The 20,566-nt window shown below is 51.3% G+C and overlaps 1 protein-coding gene across 4 annotated transcripts in view; it reads left to right on the top strand.

The window, feature by feature from the left end:
- Positions 1-2,510, top strand: part of LOC114704650 (maestro heat-like repeat family member 5) — a 31,309-nt gene extending 28,799 nt beyond the window's left edge. For 3 of the 4 annotated variants that reach the window (XM_037197551.1, XM_037197553.1, XM_037197552.1), the window contains 4 exons: positions 243-365; positions 1,773-1,875; positions 2,080-2,154; positions 2,345-2,510. In XM_037197551.1, the coding sequence (XP_037053446.1) occupies positions 243-365; positions 1,773-1,875; positions 2,080-2,154; positions 2,345-2,445 (402 nt within the window). In that variant the 3' untranslated portion in view covers positions 2,446-2,510. The remainder of the gene's footprint in view (positions 1-242; positions 366-1,772; positions 1,876-2,079; positions 2,155-2,344) is intronic. The other variant, XR_005089636.1, reaches the window with a different exon arrangement.
- Positions 2,511-20,566: the final 18,056 nt, after the last annotated feature.

The following is a 20,566-nucleotide window of genomic DNA, read 5'->3' as shown; positions in this document are numbered from 1 at the left end:
GGCCTGGGCAGCCTTTCTGGGAGCTCTGTGTGAATCGGAGCAGAGCACCCTGGGCTTAGGGAGTGGGTCACCCCACCCTGTGGTGATACATTCCCTTCTAGTGCCCCCGCCGACTGCATGGCCCAGGACCCTAGGAGTCCACAGATGGTACTGCTACAGAAACCTCTCCTCGGGGTCTCTCTGGGATGAGGGGGGTGGTGATGGGTGGAAGCAGAGGCAGTCAGTCTATTCTCCACTTTCAGAAGGCCAAGTTCACCTTCCTGCGCTGTGCCATCCTGTTAAAATGGGAGTTCCGGAAGGAGCTGTTCGGCAAGCTGGCGTGGGGCCAAGGGCTGGGCGCTGCGAACGACATTTTTGTCTACATGGTAAGGTGTGGGCCCCTTTCTGGGGGAGGGCTTAGGGCCAGAGAGGTGGTGGCTGTTCAGTCACCCCAGACTGCTCTGAGGGTGGGATGTGGGTTGAGAGAGGCAGCCCTGAGGGTGTTTAAGTACTGAGGCTCTGGGCGGAGCATTTTCCCTTCATAATGGAGCTCGGGTTCTCTGAAGTGGGCTGTCCAGGAAGGCTGGTGGAGTCTCCACCATGTGCCTAGACTGTGCCCAAGGCCACCTTAATGGGGCCTCTGAGGAGGGAGTGCCTCTGTCATGTTCCAGTGAAGCTTTAAGGCAGACACAGTGAGTCTCTGAGCCCAGACATGGCAGGGCCCGGGTGTGGGGAGACCAGTAGCAAATGCCACCCCTTGCCACCTAGCAGCCACTTTAATCTCCGGCCCCAGGCTCTTCTGCCTTACTGGGTCTAGGCTGTCAGGGCCACAATCCCAGCCTCTTGGACAGGTCCAGAGTCACTTGGGCAAGGCAGGTCAGGCCTGTCTTCAGTCTCCAGGCCTCACTGGATCCCGGTTCGGCCAGGTCACTCGGGACAGGCCTAGAACTGTGGCTGCAAAGATCTCAAGGTGGTCTTTGGGCAGCGTGGGGGCACTGAGCTCCAGGCCTGCTTGCCCATCCCCTGCAAGTGGTACCACGTGCATCTTGATGGCAGTAACAACAGAAGCATGGCCTTGGCGACACCCAGGACTGCAGCCTCCAGCGGTTTCACCAGGGTCCTGACTTTGTCAGGCGCCACCAGGACCCAAAGTTTAAAGCCCAGCAGGGAGGACAGGGAACCGGGCGCTTAGAAGTGGAGAGGCCACTGAAGGTCACAGAGCAGCAGATCCTGTACATGATGCGGGTGTTTGTGTCAGGTTTGCAGTGCAGGATAGCCGCGCCCCAAGGGAAGTGCCCCCCCCAACACATACACACACACACAAACCCCCGAAGGTAATTTTGCTTCCTCAACAACAGAGAAGCAGCAGGGGTGCAGAAGTTGCCAGTGCTGAGCCTGCCTCTCCCTCTTCATGACATGGGCCTTGCAGGGGACCCTGGTGGCTTGGGGCTGTGGGACATCTGCTTTTGGTTTGTGGTGAGATAACAACCAGGCAGGGATGGACAGAGGCATGCTGGATGGTCTCCAGAGGGATGTTGGCAAGGGCCACAAACATGGGTGTTCCCAGATCCTTGTCATGGGCTCCCCTTATTGGACTAAATGAAGGACCTGGACCGTCACCACCTGCGACCTCTCCACATCCCCTGTGGGACTGTGGTGCCTGCCCACCTCTCTTCCAGGCCCTAGGCCCTGGAAGGTGGAGTTCAGTGTCTGGGGGTGCCTCAGGAAAGCCATGTCCCTGAAGTGAGGTGTCTCACAGACCCTCAATATGACTGCAGTCCCTCTCTTCTCAGATAGAAAGCAACTTTGGCAACTACCAGCAGTTTCTCAGCCAGGCCTTGATGTATCTGGACAGCCCCCACAAGGCCCTGAAGGGGGCAGCCATGAGGTTCATCGGTAGGTACAGACTCGGCTGCTTCAAACCCCCACCCCATGTCCCATTTCCCGGGCTGCCACAGTGGACGGTCAGGGTCGAGTGTCCTGGGTCTACTGCAGGGTCCCTAGCTCCATGTCAGTGAGGGGGTGGGCTGCCCCTGCTGGCCAGCGCTCTCGCAGGGCAAGGGTTGCTATTGCCAACAACCTCCTCCTTGGCTGTCCCAGGGGCATTGCTTCAGGACTACTTCTCTGACCTCTGCTTCTACTTGACAAAGGACGATGTGATCATCCTTAAGAACTGTGAGTGAGTGGAGCCTTTGGCCCCTCGGGTGGCTGAGGCCTGCCTTCCCCGGCACCTGAGGGAGCTTCCTGGTGGGAGATGCTTTTCTCGGGTGGGGGTGGGGAATCACCTTCCCCTCTAGACTGTGGGTCCCCTGGGCCCATCAGCTTCACGGCAAGCTCCTGGTGGGACCCATGGTCTCTCCTGCAGATTTGGAGGCCCTCAGCCATGACCCAGACTCCAGGACCCGAAGGTTCTACCTCAACCATTGGGATGATGTTGTGGAGCTGTCCCACTACGTCATGAGCTGAGTCTGCACTTGTCCTTATTTTTGTCTTTGTTGAGTCCTATCTTTATTAAATGCCACAGAGTATCACTGGCCTCTCCCCAGACATGTGTGCAACAGGCCAAGCCGGCTCTCCCCTTAATCTCAGCTCCACAGGCTGTGGAGCGGTAAGGGTGCATGACTCAGAATACCAGAAGTTACCAGAGTGTTCCACTAGGCAGCAAGAGCTGGAGACTTCAGAATAGGTGATGCCACACCCAAACAAGAGCCTAAGTCTTGTATAATATTAGAGGGGCCAGCCTTAATATTATACATCCCAGGGGCTCAGGAGAGAGAACTACAAACATCGAGGACTATTTTCGGGAAATAGAATCTCAGCACACCGAACTCTTAGTCCATTTGCTTTAATTTTCCTCTGAGATAAAATCCTATCTACACAGCTTCACTTCTGTTCTGGTGCCTAGCTCCTTTCTTGCCTGATTTCTCTCTACCTTTATCTACTGCTCCCTCTAAGTTCTATCTTAATTCTCTCGTCTTAATTCTGCCTCATCTAGGTCCTTCTCATCTTGCTCTTACCCAGTTAGTACTTCTCCATCTGGCTCTTCCTCATCTTCCATCTCGTCCACAAGTTCTCTCTGGTCAAAATCCTCCTTATCCCTCTCAGTTTTCCGTCCTCAAGTTCTCTACATTCTCCCCAAGTCTCCCAGAAATCATAAGCCCAAGCAATTAGCAATCCTCTGGCTGAGCAAGGTCACCAGGCTTGAATTCTTACGGGTCATAAAGAAAGGTAAGAATTTTCCTCAGGCAGTGACCACCAGGCTTTCTTTTACAATCCAAAATGGGAGTGGTAAAAGAGGAGGTCAACTGAGTGCTAATGACCGGTTAGGGGATCTATCTGCTCAGTCTACATTCCTAAGAATGTAGGTATAAAGTTCAGGGTCTATTAGTAAGGTTGTATAAGAAAGGAGGGTCTCACCCTAAATTGCACAAGAAATAAAGCTATCCGCCTGACCTAGGAGACAGGTGTTGTTTCGTTTGGCCTTGGATGCTTGATAGGCATTTTAGATAAATACACTGTTAGGAGTTCTTGGAAGCACACAAGAAAATCATCTTAGGAACCAGCATATATATATATATTAGCTAAAATATCACCAAGACTTCTTAAGCCATGGCTTGACCTTTGGAGAAGTCCTTGGCTTTTCCAAGTAGTAGCTTTTGTGATGGCAGCTGAATTCCACTACAGTTTTCTTGGGGCTTGCAGCACCATAGCCCCTAGGAGCCACCCTCGGCAGCCCCTTCTCCAACCCTTGTTTTCCCTCAGTCAGTCCCAGGCTGTCCCACAAGCCTACCCTATTCATCTGCCTGTCCACATCCGTCCTGCCCTCAGATAGGTCTTCCATGAACCTGCTTAATCAACTACCTCGCTCTGGTGGCCACTGAACCTCTCACACTTGCCCAGCACCTTTGCTTAGCTAACTCCCAGGACTTGGTGGGACTTGCCGCTTTCTGGGGACGGCCTTCCCACTCTCAGCTTGGCTGCTTCTCTGCTGGTGTGTGCTTCTCCCGTGGATACCCACTCTCTCTAGCAAAGTCACCTTACTCAAGCCCATCCAGGTCCTCCAGCCATGCCCAGTGCCCTTAGCCATGCACAGTGGCATTAGGATACCATGGAGGCTACCAGGGTAGACTCAGGATATTCTTGGATCATGGCCACCAGTGATGGGCAATTGAGTTTAGATATAGCCAGTGCCTTGGATGTGGCTCTTCAGGGGCACATAGCCTCCTAAGAGATGCTCAGACTACTGTGACTGTTCAGGGTGGAGGTGCTGGGTTATATCAGATGTCCAAAAATCACTAGACACTCAACACCTGTCAGTCACGTCCCCAAAGGGGAGGCAGCAGGATTGAGGAGTGATCAGAAGCGGGAAAGAGATGAAGAGGCTCTGGATAGCCCCTAGGACCAGAACTTCCGAGTCAGTTCTAAATTCAGAGAAACCCCATCCAGCTCCTGACCCTTCATAGCAGGTAAAATCCAGGGCTACAGCTCTATCTACAACAGTGGATACTGGAATTACAAATCTCGGTGTGGCTGGAGCAGAACGGCCCCACAGACAACATTCAGACTAAGCAGCCAGAAAAAAGAAGCTGGAGGGCAGCGGGGGTGGGCAGGGGTACGCAGCTCCAGCCATGGAACACAGGCACAGGGTGAGAGAGGTCGCGGTGTGTGTCGGGGGGAGCAGTAATTTCTGCCCTCCGAGGGTGGGATCTGAACTGCTGCTAGCAGGCCGGGTTATTAAGCTGGCCTGCACGGACAGGTGGGCTCTTAAAGGGCCACTAGGACCGTAGTGACAGCCCACCCACACATTACTGTGGTATATCCATGGCAGTGCGCTTAAGGAGTGTTAGGGAATTTGTTAGGATATAAATTGAGGAGAACAACTCACTAAACAGGATAAGGAAAATTCATCACAGACTTATCATCTGCTGATGGCTGCTTCTGTCGCCCTAATCAGTCTACACCATCCAAGCCCACGAGGGAGAGAATAAAGAGAGGCATACGTGCCCCTCAGGTCATACACTAGCCCCCAAGGCCACGCCCTAGGGGCTGGTACCTCAAGGTCATAGGTGGAACAGGTACCCACTACAGAGCTGAGAGCAAGGTCAGCAAGAGAAAGGCAGTCCATGGTTGGTCTGGGATGCCCACGAGAGGCTGGGCTGAGGAAGGGGAAGGACATGTCCCTCCAGAGTACTAGGGACATGAGTTTGTGGGCAACTTTCACAGCATGTGTGATAGATGCTCCTACTTAAAGACAACAATATACCTTCATCTTGGGCACATTACAATAACTGTATTTTTATGTATTGCTAGAAAATTCTAAAGTCTTAAAGTTAAGACCCCCAAACAGTGAGCTGATAAAAGAATGGTGAGGGAAGGCACTGAGAAATCCAGGGTCACTGGTACTAAAGAGAACATGGGGCTGGGGTTAGAAGACAGGCCCTGGCTCCCACAGGGAAGGGAGCTGAACCCAGGCTACACTAGGTCAGGACTCCAAAGGGTCCTCAGGACAGTAGCACCCACCCATTCCAAGAGGCAGGGGCAGAGCTGCCCTGCAGTGAGGTGCTCCCACCATATGCCCTCTTCATATAGATGGTCGGGTTAAATCACAAATGGACCCACGACAGACAATTAGAGACAAGGGGTCAGAGGCCTCGCCTAGGGAGCTGAGAGAGAGGTCTCAGCAAATTTCAGCTCCCAGGAACTTCAGATCCCACAACGAACAGTACAGCAGCCAGAACACCCATGCACAAAACACTAGGACAAGAATCAGCACACCAGGAAGGGCTAAAGAGAACGAGATGAAATTCTGAGACATTCTCCAAAACAGAAGAAACACACGAATCCATAATTTAAAGGAGAGCAATATACACCAAGTAACAGAAAACCATGTAAAGAAGTCAAAGTCTTGAAAATGGCTATTCCCACCCTTAGGAATAACAGACAGCTTTTGATGATGTCACTGAGAGTACAGTGACATTTCCTAACTGCTGCCCAGGAGTATAAACCCAAACTAACTTCTGCGTAGAAAGACAAAAGCAATGGATGCAGGGAGAAATGCCTCAGTGTCCCTTTAGAAAGGGAGCCGTCGGCTCTCCACATGCAGAAAACCTAACTGGCCTCGTCTCCAGGAATACTACAGTGAAGCCACCACCAGGATAAAATGGGCTGCATGAAGAACAGCTTCCAGGGTAGCAGGATTTGCTAGAGACGATTGTTGTCCCCTGTGGGTAAAAAAGAATGTATGGGGCAAACTCCAAAAGCACAAAATATTCTAGCACTCAGAAGGCTGAGGCAGGAGGATGACAAGTTTCAGGCAGCCTGAGTTACACGACTTCATTAAAATTAAAAGCTATGGCAAACCAAACAAAAAGAAGGCGGCTCACAGCAACCCAGTGTCCTGGGAAGCATCACCACAGCTGGGCATGTGTGCACTGACTGATCCATGGATGAAGCAGAAAGACATCAGCAATAGCTATGATGCTGCGATGGTTCTCCATGGGCAGCTCAACTTGGAATCACCATGGAAACACACATCTAGGTGTGTCTATGATGATGAATACAGAAAAGTTTAATAGAGGAGGGATGCCCCACCCTGAATAGGGGTCGCACTCACTACCCTGTGGCCTGGGGTTCCAGACTGAGAAAAAAGGAGCACCAGGACTCATCACCCTGCTTCCTGGCTGTGGGTACAATGTGACTGGCTAGCTGCACCACACTCCCGCCACCCCACCTTTCCTGCCTCAGCGACCTGTATCCCTTGGACTGTGAGACATACTAATCCCTTCCTTCCTTAAAGCTGGTTCTGTCATGTGCCCCATCACAGCAAGGAGAGAAGTAACCAATACAGGTGGGTTACAGAACAGACAAGCCAGGACAAGCAGGACCTCCAGCAGAGACATGGGTCAAGAGCACAGTGGGCATGGGAGACTCGGGGCCCATGACCACAGGGAGAGAAGAAGTTTGGGAATAACGAGGGGAGAGATGGCGGGAACAAGGTCCCCCCAATCCTTCCACGCTTCTTTGGCAAGTCAGTCTAGTCAGCTGATGCCTGGTGTGGGCAGGGTGGCGGTGCACCTCACGGGACAACTGGAGCACAGCCTGACGCCACGTGACCTGATGAAGCCCACATAGCACCGCTGACCAGTGAGTTCTCACGCCAGGCCACAGCGGGCCTGTGTGAGGGTGTGTCCAACAGGAACACCGGCGAGCGTGTGTCTGCAATAACTAGAGAAAGCGTGGGGAATGCACGCACAAAGGACCGCGGGGCGGCCAAGGGGACTGGGTCCGAGAGCAAAGCATCTCTCCTGCCAGATGCAGTTGAATTTCACACGGACATCCTGGGGACCCGAGGAGGCAGGGCAGCTGGTCCACTGCACAGCTGCAGAGGGCTCTGGGCTGGTCCCAGGTCTCAGTTTTCCTGTGACATTTCCGGGCCAGTACTCAAAGGCAATCTAACGCCTAGACATCGCCATCAGGCACAGACAGAGCTTCAAGAGCAGCCACCCGCTTGTGGTCCAGGAGATAGAGAGGCTCCTATAGGGAGGGAAAGCCCCTCTGCCTTCTATGTGCATCCGTCTGATGCTCCAGTCTTGGGAAATCTTAAAGTGAGCTGTACCAGCACCGAAGACACAGTCCAAAGAGGCAGGAGCGGGGACTGGGGGGGGGGGCAGGGGATGCCCCTGTTTTTCTGTTTTCTCTTTGTTCCCCAGGTGCCTGATACCTTGGAGATGGCCAGTTGCACAGATGCCTCATAGAGCCAAGAACTTTAGGCCCCCATCTGGAAAGCCAGTTTTGCAACCCCAAATTACATGATCTGTAAAGAATCGGAAAACCCCCAGCAGCTGCAGGGGAAAGAACACCAGGCAAGCCAGGGTCCCCAGGGTGAATTTTCAAAGACCGTGCATGAGCAACCATGGTTGCCATGCTCTGAGAAGCAGTGCACTGAATAGGAAGTGGAGACTTCACAACAGAAGAGTAGAAGACAGAAGAATCGGGCAGCAGAGGGACAGAAGAATCAAGAAAAACAAGACAAAAAACAAGAACCAAGCAGAGAAGACAGAGAAGAGAGAAAAAAAATCAGGACAGAGAAAAGAATCAAGGAGAAAGACAAGGCAAGAGGAAACAGAAGCATCAAAGAAAGAAACGGGACAGAAACAATCAAAGCCCAAGGCAGCAGAGTTGATCGGAGACAAACCCGTGGGCAGAGCCACCTGGAGCCCAGAAGGAGCCTCCTGCAGCCACCTGAGCTCGGACGAAGGGGCCAAGGCAGCAGAGCACAGCTCGGATGCTCTCGTCTTCCCTCTCGCACAAAAATCATCAAACACCCACATGCTCACAGTCATCTGTAACTTTAGTTCTAGGGGATCCAACACCCTCTTCTGAACTTTGCAAGCCCTACACACACTTGCTACACAGACATACGCGCAAACAAAACACCCAACGCATAAACTAAAAGGAAAGGTTAATTTTTTAAAAATTTAAAAGTGAAGTTATCAGATTGGCTGTATAGGGGGCGTGGCTAGCACCTGTAATTCTAGCATTAGGGCAACTGAGCCAGGAGGAGTGCCATGAGCGGGAGGTCAGCCTGGGCTACCTACATGTTCCCGGGTCAGCCTGGACTAAAGAATTAGATGCTGTTTCAAAACCAAAACCACCGGAATGGACATTAGAGTGTGCCAAACTAAAAACTCCTAAAATATGGTAGGAAAAAACCAGAATGACCTTGAATTGAGCAGTAAGTTCTTAGGTCAATACACACACACACACACACACACACACACACACACACACACACACACACACACAAGCACATCCAGGCCAAGGGGGGAAAAGTTAAAGCTCTTCACAGAGCATTCTGATCTACAAAAGATATTACTTTTAGAATGAAGAGGTTGGGCCCAGGCTGGGAAACAGTGGAGGAACAGTAAGTTAACCAGCAATGGGCACCATGTGTGTAGTAAGATGGCCGAGAACCACTAAAACACAAGGCAGAGCATGACACCAGCAAACGCTGATCAGGAAAGGCAGGTGAAATGGCCACAGAGGAAGATAAACAAGATACAGCCTTGACCTTCTCATCCAGACATTGCAGTCCAAGGCATTTACTGGAAGGAGTTGGAAACTTACAAGGGCTTCATTCATAACTTCCCCAACCTAAAAGCAACCGAGATATCTCTCAGTAGAAGAGTGGATTAACTTTGATGTGTTCAAACAATGGACCCTTGTTTGCTAAAACATTTAACAAGCTAAGCCATGGCAGGAACTTTACACGCAGATTCCTAGATGAAAAAAACGCCAGCCTAGAGTCGGGGAGATGGTGCAGTGGGTAAGAACAAGGGGGAGATGACTTTAAATCCAGCACCCTAATAGCAAAAATAATAATAAAATAATAATGATAATAATAATAATAATGTGGAGAACAGTAGAGGGAGATGCTCAGTGTCCTCCTCTGGCTTTCACACGCACATACAGGGGTATGTGCACCCACACGCACGTGTGCACATATACCACATACACCTGTCTGAAAAGTCTGCCAACTGCACAAGTCCAGAGACTAGAAGGCTGAGGCCAGGGGACCATTTGCTCCAGGCCAGCCTGGGCAGCTTTCTGAGAACCTGACTCAAGGCTGAAAGGGCAAGCAGGGTATAGTTCAGTGGTAGGGTGTTCACCTACAATGTGCAATGCCCTGGTTTCAACTACAGTGTTGAAGAATTAAGAAAAAGCCAGGCCTGGCTGTCGGGAGAGAGCTTGACAGGAAACAGGATAGGCGGTCTGGGGCACTGTTCTGCGTCCTGCTCACTGCTATAGTTACCCAAGCCCAACTCACAGAGCGTGGAGCAGATGAGTACACACTTGACAAAGCTCATTGAAGACTTCAAATGTGCACTTCCCTGTGCATATGTAAATGGCGCCTTTGCTAAACTTGAATGAAATGGTGAAATCCAAGAACCTATGGCCACGTTCATTGCCATGTGCCGAGAAAGCTGTTGAGTATAGTTTTGTGTAATTTGAGCTATGGGCTCAGCTATATATTTTTTTTAATTAAAATAACCCATGCGGAGAAAGGAAAAGAGGAAAAAGTAACAGATCGGATGTACACGTAACAACCAGATGGGTGGCTTTTAAAATGTGCTTAGTGGAAAATTTTAAGATATGGATTAAGATATAGAGCAATATTGAAATGAGCTGTGCTTCGATCACTGGGCCCCAGTTATGCAAGGTACCAGTGGGAGGGAAGCTTGGGCATGGGCCACCACACTCCCTACATTCTCTTGGCATCTTTTTCTATGCCTGGAATGGTCACAGGAATTTCAAAGAAGCCTTTGAACAGGAGCCACACATCAACTAAATTATAGCAATTCTTTACAGGCGGGAGCAGAGTTGTGGGGACACAAGGAAAGCCGGAGGCTTCTCAAAGGCCAGTGGCAGAAGGTGCCATTGGGTAGATGTAGTTAACTCAATCATTAACAACAGGGAGACTGACTCAAGAAGAGAGGGAAGGAGAGAGAGAGAGAGAGAGAGAGAGAGAGAGAGAGAGAGAGAGAGAGAGAGAGAGAGAGAGAATGAGAATCAGCCTGGGACTTCAGCCAGTGCACCCAGATGAAGTCCACACATAGGTGGCACCTTACCCTCCTACAAAATCAAAACAATAACGTCCCACTTGCAGAGTTATCAAATACAGGACTGAAACAGCAGTTAGAGCCCCTGGATGAGGCCAGGGACCAGAGCGACGTTCTGAGGTCCTTATGCTATCGGTGTGGTGCCGGTACCTCCTGGACACATCTTAGCTCCTCTGGCCAATAGGATGCAGAAGAACAGCCAAGAGGGAACGGAAGGAGCCTGTGTGTTCTCCATGCCAGTACAAGATGAGAGTGCATCCGAAATAAGTGCATACAAGATACAATTATTGCAGACAATCCAGAAGAGGGACTTCTCAAAGCTACCATAGAAGGTGGAAAGACCTAGGGAGCTAGGGTGGAGGAGACAACCAAAAGATGTGAGTTCAACAAATGCAGACGATTTTCAAAGCCGGTGCGACTGAAGTCTAAGCGCAGCTGTGTGCTGTCCCCTGGAAAATACCCTGGAAATAACAACAAAAGACAGAGGGGCTTCAAGTTAGTCTCAGGCAGGGTGGGCTTGAAGTCAAAAGCAACAACCTTGCCCGAGAGATGGCTGCTTCAGAACAACCCCAAACCTCTGCACCCCAGGAAGACATAGTTGTCCTCATCTTGCATTCTTCAAAACACACAAAGCAGCATTTGACAGGACTGCAGGGAATTTTCCACTATGACAGTGGAAATTTTCCATATGTCTTTTGCAGTTACTGAATGGTTGAGCAGATACAAAATACCGAAAGGTTATGAGAAAAACAGCAGGAAAGAGTCTCCTGGCTGACTAGTCACTTCCGCCACCAGAAGAGCAGAGGCTGTGTCCTTAGTAGCTGGGTGCCCTTCAGTTCCATCCCACACCTTGGACCTGGAGTGTCAGACCCCCACCCCCACCCTGCCAGGCTGAGAGCTCTGTCCACTAAGATGCCCGGCTGTGGAAAGTCTGCTTGGATTTCTGAGCACTCGGCTCCCATGCCCCATCTCACGCTCCCAGACCCTTAGGTGCAGCACTTAGGGGACTCCATAATTGGCCTCTTGGAAGCTTCCTGATCCCTGTCCTTTGGGAGTTTCATGGAGGTGTCATTATGTGGGCATGGTTAATAAATCACTGACCGAGGCAGAGGGAAGATCACCAGGACACAGGAAGAAGAGCCATCCATAAGCCAAGGAGGGAGGCCTCGGGAGAAACCAGCCCTGCCCACACCTTGATCTTGGACTGCAGCCTGCAGAACTCTGAGCATACACCCATCTCAAATAATTGGTTGGCCAATAGGGACCAATTTAACCTTTGCCTTGAGTCCTTTTTCCTGTCCTGGACATTTCAGGAGACTGGCAGTCTCCATTCCCTAGTCTTGCCTTGGGTTTTTCTGTGACCAGCCCCTTCCTCAGGCTCTGCAGGGGTTCCCAGCTAGCAGCCATCTCATTAGCTTACCAAAGACACTCATCACCCCTGACAAAGTCCCTTGAGCCATGTGCGTGTGTGCGTGTGTGTGTGCGCGTGTGTGCGTGTGTGTGCGTGTGTGTGTGTGTGTGTGTGTGTGTGTGTGTGTGTGTGAAAAAGCAAAGACAGGAAGCGTACTTTACAAGATCACAGAAGTATAGATTTGAGCCATAAACTGACCATCTTGACTTAATGAAAATGCTCTGCTCTGGGTTGAGGAAATGTGTTTGGAATATTTATGAGGAGGCTCACATCTTATGCAACAGAGCATTTGTCACACAGGCTACATTTTACCAGCATGCTAGTTAAATTAGGAATCACAAGTAGGGGTGTACGCCTCTGATCCTAGCACTTGAGAAGGGGAGACGGGGCGATCGAGAATTCCAGACTTATTCTGAACTACCTAAGAAGAAAGACCCCGTCAGAAAAAAAATCATAAATTGCTAGATTTGTTTTTCAAAATCCTACAGTTTAGAACTCTTAAAACATGTATAAACTAACTTGTCTTCCCAAGGAAGGGTTCCTGATAAAATTAGAAAAATAATTACAACCGAATGGTAAAAATAATGCGTATGGGAACCTGTAGGATGGAACTCGAGTGACATGTTGAGAGAAGCTGATGGCCTAAAAATGCTTACATTAGACGCTAAGAAAGGCTAACAATTAACGTGGGAGGAATCAAGCTTGAGCTGGTGGTTGGTATTCACTGATGCACTCAGGCAAAGAAGAAAGTGACGAGCAGAAGCTGGAATTAGCAAAGGGGCCCCCAGGGGCATGCAGTGGCTTCCTGAGCAAGGTGACTGAGAGAAAACACAGTTCCCATGTTGGGGATGACAAGGGGGACCCGACATGTCAGTCAGAGAGTAACGAGAGGCTATTGTGAGCACTGTAAGGCAATGTGTCGGAAGTAGATTCCCAAAGACATCAAATGAATTAAAAGTGACTTACAAAAAAAAAAAAAAAAAAAAAAAAAAAAAAAAAAAAACACCCAAAGCCTGCACAGAGCTATGATTAATTGCTGAGAAGGATTTCGTTAAGGGGGGCATGGGCCAGTGTGGGGTGGGGACAGCCTTGGGTGAAGGGCCCAGTGGGGAGTCTAGGCTGGGTGGTGGGGAAGTGTGGTAGCTGGGGTGCTAGGATGTGCGTGGCTTTGAGAGGGAGACGAAGTTCTCCTACCCCGACCCTGTGTTGAGCCGCCTTGACACAGACACACTTCATATTTGCCGGTCCGTGGAGAGCCCAGGCCCAGATCAGCACCAGACAGCACTCGGTCTCAGCTCTTGCTTTGGTGTCAGTCTGGAAATGGAAATTATGAGCTGTCTCAGCTCCATGGCCTATGCACAGGAGACCTGCTCTGGGGCGGGAGGAGGAGCAGCCCACTTCTACAAAGTGGAACAATGGTAGTGGTCCAGGTCCTGCCCCTCAGGATGCTGGAAGCTGTCACAGTGGTCTGCCCTCACCACCCCTCCATTTGGTTCAGCACAAGGGGACAAATGTGGGAAGACTCAATCCTCGTTGACTCCTTCTTCAGAGTCTCCATGGGAACCCCTACTAGGACATACCTGTGTGTCCTGTGCTCCAGGGTCCCTCTCAGCCACTACGCTGCCGAGGGCCTCCTCTGAGCACATCTTCATGTGTGCATGCTTCAAGGTCCATGTCCTGAGCAGAACCAGCCATACATAAGAAGGCACGTGATGAGTTTGGAGACACCAGGGGTGAATCAGGGGTGGGGACTAATGTTAGAATTCCTAACCACTCCCCCAGCTACATGACCGCACATGCTTTTTCCAGTAGCCAGGCAAGACGCTTAGGATTACATCCTATGTAATCCATGTGCTGCGTGATCACGTAATCTATACACATGTGTGGCATAGCTATGTGAGCCATATGCGCATGTGCAGGGGGGGGTTATAAAAGCAGGTTTCACCTATTCCTTCCCTCTCTTCCTGCACAGTCATTCCATAGACCTATGCACCCCTTTTCTATTCCCTTCCCTTAGTAAACTCTTAGAGCAGGTTTTGTTGTGCCTCGTGGCTTCTCTCGTAGGATAAACAGCGCCACTTAATAAATAACAGCCAGGCCATGCCAAGCTATCCAGAGGGAGGTCTTAGCAATGTCTGGAGGCAGGGTGCTTGTTGCAGATGCAAGGAGACTGAGAAAAGCCTGGTATATGAAGGAAGGTTGATTCACCCACTCTTACTCACCCCAGGCCATGTCCATCCCCCCCCCTTTCTCCCATTCTGGCTTTTGTCCAGTAGGGGTTGAGTTTGTCCTATGGAGGGACAAGCGGAGGAGCCTCTGAGAGAACGCTGACCCTCAGCAGGGCCTGGGTTGCACCAAGAGACACAGAGGACAGGTGGGGGTACATGCCAGTGCTAGCCAGTGAGGAGTGGCCCCAGGTCCATGTTCACTGTGAGCTCAGTGAGGCTTGGCCACGGAGGCCATTTAGAATGCGGAAGTCCTGGCTTGTAGCTCCACACTCCTGCCAGGAACCCCAAGAGAGAGGATAGGAAGATGTTAATGGGGGTGCTGCCTCTAGCTTCCCCCATCCTTGAGTGAGGTCCATATGGTGTTCCCAGGAAGCCATAAGGAGCCCAGCAACACCTCCTCTGCTTGCGGACAGCTGTGTGTCAATGTCCCAACCATGCCGGCCTCCTTATATCCATCTGGTCCCATTTCCCAGTGTGGCCAAGGGAGTGGGGAGGGGAAGGCCCTGGGCCCCCATGGTACTTGAGTGAGACCACACAATGTCCACTGAGATTGGGAAGGGGTGACTGATTGTCCTAAGACTCCATACCTCTAAGTTTACAACCCCAGCTAGCAGCTTCTAAGGTCCCCAAGTTGACCACAGAACTTCCAGGAACCCAAGATCAAACTGTTGTAATGAATTGTCTAGTACGCTCTGGGCGCCCTGAACAAGCCAGGCTCCCAGGCCCCTGAGTCACACAGGCTCTGCGGGGAGGAGAGACTCTGAGGTGCAGGGAGGGAAGATTCTGGAATCCACGTCAGTGGTGATGAGCTTGGGTGCTGTCTTCCTCATTGCCTAGGCCTTATTTGGAGGTGCTTCCGCTGCGTGGGGTGCTGGCTGGCACATTTGCTAGCTGCTCAGAGTTTCTCCTGCCTGGTTATTTTTAGGGCCTGACAAAGGGGAGCCCGAAGCTTCTCGACTACTCAAGAAGCTTTGCGTTAAAAATCTGAAGCCCTGGGAGTCCCTGAGGACTAAGGATCCCAGTAGGGAATCTTAGACCCAGAGTGGGCATGTTTGGCATGGTGAAAAGCAGACTTGACCCCCTTTCCCTGATCATCCCTTGGTAACCAGTGAGGCAGTAGAGGCCACCCTTAGTGCTTGGACCCTTAATGGGCAGGTGCTCGGAGGCCAGGTCTGAGATGCCTCCAGGGTCCTAGAGTCCTCCTCAGGGTTGGTTCCTTAGGACCAAAGCACCAGCAAGAATCTGAGCGCAGAGCAAACCAGGACCACAGGACTTTACATCTATCTAAGAGTACTGTTTGGCCACCTCTGACCACGAAGAAAGCCAAGAGGTGGTTGAGCCTGGGTGGGGGTGACAGTTACTGGGCTCTTTGGGTGATCCATCAGCTGCCACATAACCTCATGGGCATTCAGGAAGCCATGAGGAGCTGGTACCTCTTCAGCCCTCATCCTCCAGCACAGCCTCCCCACTCACTTCCCAAGGCCATAACAGAGTAGAGTAAAAAAAAGGGAAAGTCTATCTAGCAGAAGATTCTGGAACAAGTCCTAGATCCAGGATCATCTTGTACATTTGCTCCCATCTGGGGACAGCCCTTGGGAAGCAGGACCTGGGGAGGAGAATGGGGTGGAGTGGGGGACACGATGACATTGAAGGATAGAGTTTTCCAGGACAGCAGGAAGGCTCACACGATGGAGCACAAGGCAAGTAGGTTAGATGCGAAGTCTCTTTGCCAAATTGGGCCCAGGAAGTGGAAGAGAGGTCACTGTAGAGGCGAGGCATTATGGAAAGGGGCTAGAGCAACTCACAGCCCCCTTTCAGAAGTGTTCACATTAGTCACAGGGGGATGAACAGACGGAACCAGGTAAGGAGGGGCATCCTCCGGATTGGAGGGGTGTGGGTGTTGATAAGAACTCAGTACCTGCTGGCAGCTGCTCCTACTGGCTGCACCCCCAGCTGACGCAAAGCCTTGCTGTCCTCGTATGTCCCTTCCTCTCACACACACCTCCTTCACATCCTCCAGTCTGTAGGAGCCAGGAACAATGAACTGCGAGAACCCGGGTCCTAATCTCACCAGCACAAGGATCAGCCCCAGAGATCACAGTAGCTACTGGGATTCAGCACGGCTGGGAGGAATGTCACAGCCTCAGCCATGACCTTCACCACGACCACCACCAGCATCACCGCCACCCTTACATCTCCAGCACCATTACCGCTACCATCATGACTGTCTGTTGGTGTTATCAACCCTGCCACCATCATCATCATCTTCATCACCATCGTTACTATCAACTCCAGGATCATAATCACCATCACCACCATGGTTCCATCCCCATCATTTCCATCATCACCAGCAGCAGCGTCGCCATCATCACCAGCCTCACCGTCATCATTTCTCTCACTATCCTCATCAGTGCCATCCCCATCCTCCCCATTACTACAACTCTCACCTCACCAACATCATTGCCACTACCATCATGACATCAGCATCCCCATTACCATTGTCGTTACCTTTTCCATCACCATCATCATCACACTATCACACTCACCATCTCCGTCACCATCACCCCCAACCTCACCATTATTATCACCACCACCACCCTCATCACTAGTAAAATCTCCAGTTTTATGCCTTAGAAATCACACTTTCACCGTTACCTTTGCCCCTGCAGTGTTCCAGCCATCGTGGTGACCACCATCATCCCAAGTCCCACAGGTTCCCCTAAGGCAAGCGAGTACTAATGATGGCAGGTTGGGGAGATGATAGAGCCAGCTCCTCCTGGCTTCCTGAATGTCCACAAGGTTACCAGGCAGCTTATGGGTCACCCAGAGAGCCCAGTAACGGTCACTCACAGTGTTGTGTCTCGGGTTCACTTGTAACAGGTTGCTAAAATGGGTGGCAGAGGTACTGAGAGGCTAGATCAGCCAAGTCATGCAAGAAGGTCCCAGACAGATCTCTCTAGAGGCCCAGCCAGCTTGGGGCTCCACAGGAAAGGGGTGCCTTGTGGTGGTAGCAGCAACTGAGGATGGTGTCAGTGCCCTTGGGAAAGACAGCCATCAGGGCCAGTCAATGTTGTCAGGAGAGCCAAGTTCCAGGCACAGCCCCTCCTGACCATTAGGACGCCAGCAGCATCCTCTAATCACCCTGAGTCTTGTTCCTCACTGTAGATAAGATCTGCCCCCATGCCAGGCGGTGGTGGCGCACACCTTTAATCCCAGCACTCGGGAGGTAGAGTCAGACGGATCTTTGTGAGTTTGAGGCCAGCCTGGTCTACAGAGCGAGATCCAGGAAAGGCGCAAAGCTACACAGAGAAACCCTGTCTCAACCCCCCCTCCCCCATAGCATGAATCTTAAAGGCTCTTACTAATAAAATTAAACCTGAGCCAGGTATTGGGGTGAACACTGGAAGATCAGAGAGACAGAACAAGCCACAGCTATCTCACCTTACCAATTCCTCAGCTGGTCCTGTTTCCTCAGGTTGGAAGCCTCTGAGTCCTTATCCAGAATGAATCTCAGCTGAACTGTGCTGCTTCAAAGCCTGAAAGCTTAACCAGCCACATGCTTAACCAGCCAAATGCTTCTAGTTTCTGGTCCTCATGCCTTATATACCTTTCTGCTTTCTACCATCACTCCCTAGGATTAAAGGCTCGCTTTCTGGGATTAAAGGCGTGAGTCACCATGCCTGGCTGTTTCCATTGTGGCCTTGAACTCACAGAGATCCCAGATGGACTTCTGCCTCTGGAATGCTAGGATTAAAGGCGTGTGCTATCACTGCCTAACTAGTGGCTTTTCTGTTCTCTGACCCCAGATAAGTTTATTAAGGTACACAATATTTTGGGGGAACACAATACCACCACATACCCCCCCCCAAAAAAAAAGATTTGCCCCTGCTTGCCAGGTGTCAGGAGCATAGCACTCCAAAGAGCAAAGGGGCCTGAAAGAGGTTCATAGAAAGGTCCCTGTCCCCACAAGAGTTCTGGGCCAAGGCAACGCTCAGGACAGGACTCCCCTTGGAATGCACATGGAGCCTGCTGGAGTGGGTCCCGCTGGAGCAAGGCCCAGGGTGCTGATGGAGCAGAGCCTTCACTGGCCAGCTTCCTCTGCCAAGGCCGGAAGTAGACAGCAATTTCTGTGGTGAGTCACTCCAGGAGGAGGCGGGAGAATCCTGGGCAGCCATGAGTCCTGGGCATCTCTTAGCACAAATAGTCCTCCGGAGCTGGAGGGCCTGCAGAGGAGGAGGGAGCTGCCTCTGGGCACACACTGCATCTTGACGGAGCCTCGACTCCACTGTTCTGAGTCTCCCCCTTCATGCAGAGGGCGTGAGGGGCTGGGGTACTCCTTGTTGCTTTGTGTGCTGTTGCTGGTGGTGCTGAGTGGGCAGGGTCAGGGACGTCAGGGAGCTGGCTAAGGATGCTTGGTCACTCCGTGAGGACAGTGGTAAAGTCTGAGCAGAGCTCAGCCCTCCGGACCCAGACCTGGCCCACATGTACATGCTGCCTGCATAGGCAGAGTGCTGGGACCTCAGGGCCTTCTCCATTTGCGTCCATAGGCCCTCCAAGCTTCTTTTAGGGGTGAGGAGGAGACCACGGCCCCTCAACTCACAGGAAGCCCTCCAGGTCTGGAAGGCAGGGTCTCTGTGCAGACTGTGCAGTGTAGTGTGATAGTGACATTCCATGTGACCTGCAGGAGGCGCTGTGATGAGGCTCAGAAGCCTTCCAGTGCAGACATGTGCACAGGTGCACACAGGTCACATTAGCCGTGGCATGGTCAAGGCTGGATTATGTTTTGTTGCCAAATTTCACCAAAGCATGGTAGGTGGTGTGTTGGTTTGTTTGTGTTTTGCTTTGTTGTTGTTTGTGGTCTGTAGCTAGGGCTCTGCATGCCCTTCTCTGGGCATCTCTGGACATGCCACTTCTCACTTGCCATCCACCTACCCATGTTTGTGCACCCAGAGGTGTGCGTGGTCATCACAATTACCTGAGCTCACTGCAGTCACTGTGCCGACAGTGCTAATCCTGCCTCTGCCTGCAAAAAAGGATGCTTGTGTGTGTGTGTGTGTGTGTGTGTGTGTGTGTGTGTGTGTGTGTGTGTGTGTGTGGTGTCAAGGACATGGCCACAGTGAGATTCATAGGAATGAAGATTCAGGTGAGGGTATGAAAACAACCCATACCGGGCTGTCCTCCTTTTCCAGCTCTTGATATTTTAGGGTGCCAGGGGCTCCATATACCCCTCAGGGCCAATGGTCTGTATCTGCATTCCAGTTCAAGTTGTGGTCTGAAGGAGAGGCCGGAAGGGTTCTGTCTGCAGAAGTTCAGGTTTGCGCAGTCCCAGAGTTGGGGAAAGGAGGGGCCTCTGGGCTTCCCAGCCAGACTCCTTGAGTGGCTTCGGCTGCCCCCTGCTGGAAGCTCTGAGAAATGCAATAATGCTGAAGCTGGGACAGCATCGGGAAGGCGGCTCTGGTGGTTCTAAAGCCTCTGGTGATCTGACCATGCTCACCTTTCCCTCCCACATGCACCCCATGGATGGGCAGGGTCGCCATGGCCTGGGAACAGGAAGTACTTAGAGATGGACAACAGGAGTCAGTACTTGGCTGTGCATAACAGTGGGGCAGGCCTCTCCAAGGTGGGCTCTAGGAGGCTGCAGGCAGAACCCTAGACTCCAGCTACACACATTTTGTTTCCTTTCACCATTCCAGGTTTTTTATTTATTTATTTATTTATTTATTTATTTATTTATTTATTTATTTATTTATTTATTTGGTTTTTCGAGATAGGATTTCTCTGTGCAGCTTTGCGCCTTTCCTGGAACTCACTCGGTAGCCCAGGCTGGCCTCGAACTCACAGAGATCCGCCTGCCTCTGCCTCCCGAGTGCTGGGATTAAAGGCGTGCGCCACCACCACCCGGCTTTTATTTTATTTTAATTTTTTTTTTTTTTTTTTTTTGGGTTTTTTTCGAGACAGGGTTTCTCTGTGTAGCTTTGCGCCTTTCCTGGAGCTCACTTGGTAGCCCAGGCTGGCCTCGAACTCACAGAGATCCGCCTGGCTCTGCCTCCCGAGTGCTGGGATTAAAGGCGTGCGCCACCACGCCCGGCTATAATTTTTTTTTTTTTTTTTTATTATTGTTACCTGTTAGCTCTGTCCTTTCCAGGTGACTCAGGGGCCTGGGAGTCCAATGCTCCTGAGGTGGAGAATTGAGGTACATCCAGCCTCAGAGGACCATGTAAGAGGAGGGCAGACCCCCAGGGCAGGGCGGGTCAGGGCAAGCACACAGGGCAGGAGCTGCCACTGAATGGGGCCAGGCTGCTACAGAGAACAAACAGACTATAAAGCAC

Source organism: Peromyscus leucopus, chromosome 20, assembly GCF_004664715.2.
Source record: "Peromyscus leucopus breed LL Stock chromosome 20, UCI_PerLeu_2.1, whole genome shotgun sequence".
NCBI classification, from domain to species: Eukaryota; Metazoa; Chordata; class Mammalia; order Rodentia; family Cricetidae; genus Peromyscus; species Peromyscus leucopus.
This window is presented reverse-complemented; position numbering and strand designations above follow the sequence as displayed.